The following is a 3,129-nucleotide window of genomic DNA, read 5'->3' on the forward strand; positions in this document are numbered from 1 at the left end:
TGGTTTTCCAAACCGAAGCTTCGTCCAGTAGCACCCGTCGTAGGCTCGTCTTTAACGTCTCTCTTTTAGAAAGTGAATCCTGCGCGAGGGGGCCGTTCTCTTCCTCTTTATCGATTAGTTGCAAAATTGTTCATATTCAAAAACTATATATATATATAGAGTCTGGCTTGGATACTTTGGATAGCATCAAGGATTTGGTGCTATCGACTTTTTTACCGTTAAATTTAACCCATTGATTATTTTTACCTATTAGATTATACTATTCAACCAACCAACCACCCACTCAATCCTAAGGAGTCCACATTATCCTAATCGCACATTTTTCAATCCAAAGGCTAAAAAATTAATAACACCTATAGTTTGATACTATTGATAGTATTTCAGCCTAGTTCTACATATATATATATATATATATATATATATATATAAAATCCAACTGCTATTCTTTTAGGAGGATAGGGACCTTCTTTCCATCAAATTATTTTTAGTGATATATATAGGAGAGAGGAGAGAGCACATTGTTTGTTCTAGAAAAGAGAGATCCCTCTATAAATACGTAGCCCAGAAACTGTGGAACAAACACATCTCTTAGCTCTCTCTTTCTCTTTAAAGTCTGAACATGGATTTGTTGAGAGGTTGGTTGAGTGGATGGGAGAATACCGAGATGAACCTTGTGAGAGGTTGTGCTCCTCCCCTGCTGAGCTCAGTAATCTTGTTGGTTGCTTTTCTAGTGTACTTCTATCTACCTTACTGGAGGGTGAGAGCCGTTCCAGGACCTCCCGCCACATTTCTCGTCGGACACCTCCCCGCGCTCGCCAAGTACGGTCCAGATATTCTGCGCGTCTTCGCTAAGGAGTACGGCCCAATATTTAGGTAACCAATTCACCTTTTTTTCACTCTAAATCACGTTTTATATATATATATATATATATATATATATATATATATAAAACTTGTTGCGTTTTAGCGCTCAGTTGAATGAGAGGATTACAGACGAATTTAATTTATGACGAAGAAACTGAACTGAGCGCAGGTTCCACATGGGGAGGCAACCGTTGGTAATCGTGGCGGATGCGGAGCTGTGCAAGGAGGTGGGTATCAAGAAGTTCAAGGATATCAAGAACAGGAGCAGCCCCCCTCCCACCGTTGGATCTCCTCTCCACCAAGATGCGCTCTTTCTAACAAGGTACTCTTTACAAAATACTTCAAATAAATTATTAAATATATATTTTTTAAAAAATTCTAATGCTGCTTGTGCACCTACTACTTTGTATGTATGTTACATCCCAGTTGATAAATCCGTTTTAGGTTTATAATGCGAAAAAAAATAAAAAAAATTGATAAGACCACTTTCAGAAGAAAATAAATAAATAAGATGTACAGTTTAATTATAATCTATATATAGATTCATAGATAGTAATACTCATAGATTATATATTGTGCCAAATATTTTTAAAATTCTAAGAAATTATGCAGCCAAGGAGTAGAACTGGCAACAAATACCTCTGCCCGCATATGTCCGGATTTCTTCGGGTGAATTTTGTGACGATCCAATAGTTTCATATATAATGAAAAAGAAATTATAATTGAGAATATAGAGAACGGAAGCTCTTATACTAATAAATAGACTAAAGCATTTGGATCCAGTGGTTTGGATATAGCAAATTATTATTACTAGCAGAAGAGCCAGTAGTATGTAATTTTATGTTACAACTGAGTTTAAGCATTTTGGTCGAATAGTTTGAACTTTAGGATTTATGATTGCTAATATAACTGAACTTAAATATTTTGAGCTAATGATTTTGACCCAACGAATTATTATTACTAACAGGACAGAGCCGTTACAAATTTTCAATCAGCTGAAATAGAATCCCTACAAAACTTTCTTTAAAGTAGGAAGTTAGAATACTTGGTTACTACCATATGTCTTGGGCGATGGGTATTTATATTGATGATTAATATAGTTAAATATAATATTAATCTTTTTGACGGTTTATTGGCTCGATTTTGTAATTTTTCAATATCATTTGCATTTTAATTATATGATTTTAGATTCATCTTATATTAATCTTTAAAAATAGTCAATTTTAGAGACCACTTGGATACTAATAAGCAAATAACGTCAACTTTTGTAAAATTTGAAATATAAAAAATTCAAACAACTTAAACCATATTTAACGGCGGTTACAACTAATTGAAGTACCCTCTCATTGAAGATAATGCAAAGATTTATCATTATGCATTTTTGTTATATTAAATAGTTATTGATAACTTGAAATATTAGCATGTATTTTTTTTTTTTTTTGAGAGATAGGTAGCACGCTACCCGTTTCATTTATTTTATTTAGAAATAAACTTAGCTAGAAATGAAAATCAACTAGGATTCGAACTTAGGACCTCTAGTACCAACCACCAAACTCTTTGTCACTTGCGTTAGCGTGTGGGAAATGACACCACAAGTAGCATTCATTCCTCCACCCAATTTCCAGATAAAGCCCTCTCTCTTTTCATCCCAGTAAAAAGAAAACCACTCTCATTCCGGTAGATTCAAATCTGCACATAAAAATTTTCATTTCCGTCCACATGCATATAATCCTTTTCGGTGAATTCAAATTTGCACATAAAAATTTTTTTTTCCGTCCACATGCATATAGTCTTTCATAGCCATAGCAGTGTTTTTTTTTTTTTTTGGATTGAAAGTGTTAAGGAGTATTTGGCCTAGCTTTTAAAAAGCGCTTTTAGGCTGAAAAATAATTTTCGGTCCAATAGAGTGTTTGACAACCTTATTTTTAAAATCTGATTCTGCTTCTTAGAATCAGAAAACTGATTTTAAAGACCACAAAATCAGAAAAGTTGCTTCTTGAAATCTGATTCTAATTTTGAACTCAAACTTCAAATTTATATTTTAATTTTAAATTCAATATTTAAATTTCAATTTAATTTTTAATTTTTATTTTTAGATTTATTTTTGAATTTCTAAATTTTAACTTTTAAAATTTAAAATTTGAAAAATAGATTTCAAACTTTAAATTTTAAATTTCAAATCTCAAATCTTAGATTTTAAATTTCAAATTTAAGATAAAATTTAATCTTCAAATTATAAAATTTAATCTTCAAATTATAAAATTT

At 31.8% G+C, this 3,129-nt stretch overlaps 1 protein-coding gene across 1 annotated transcript; it reads left to right on the forward strand.

Annotated features, from left to right (window-relative positions):
• The first annotated feature begins 502 nt into the window (after positions 1–502).
• On the forward strand, positions 503–1,331 carry LOC109704046 (cytochrome P450 711A1-like). The gene is made up of 2 exons (XM_020224783.1): positions 503–873; positions 1,034–1,331. The coding sequence occupies exons 1-2, from the start codon at positions 620–622 to the stop codon at positions 1,314–1,316; spliced, it is 537 nt and encodes a 178-aa protein (XP_020080372.1). The 5' UTR covers positions 503–619; the 3' UTR covers positions 1,317–1,331.
• Positions 1,332–3,129: the final 1,798 nt, after the last annotated feature.

The sequence above is a fragment of the Ananas comosus genome, unplaced genomic scaffold (genome assembly GCF_001540865.1).
Source record: "Ananas comosus cultivar F153 unplaced genomic scaffold, ASM154086v1, whole genome shotgun sequence".
In the NCBI taxonomy this organism is placed as follows: domain Eukaryota; kingdom Viridiplantae; phylum Streptophyta; class Magnoliopsida; order Poales; family Bromeliaceae; genus Ananas; species Ananas comosus.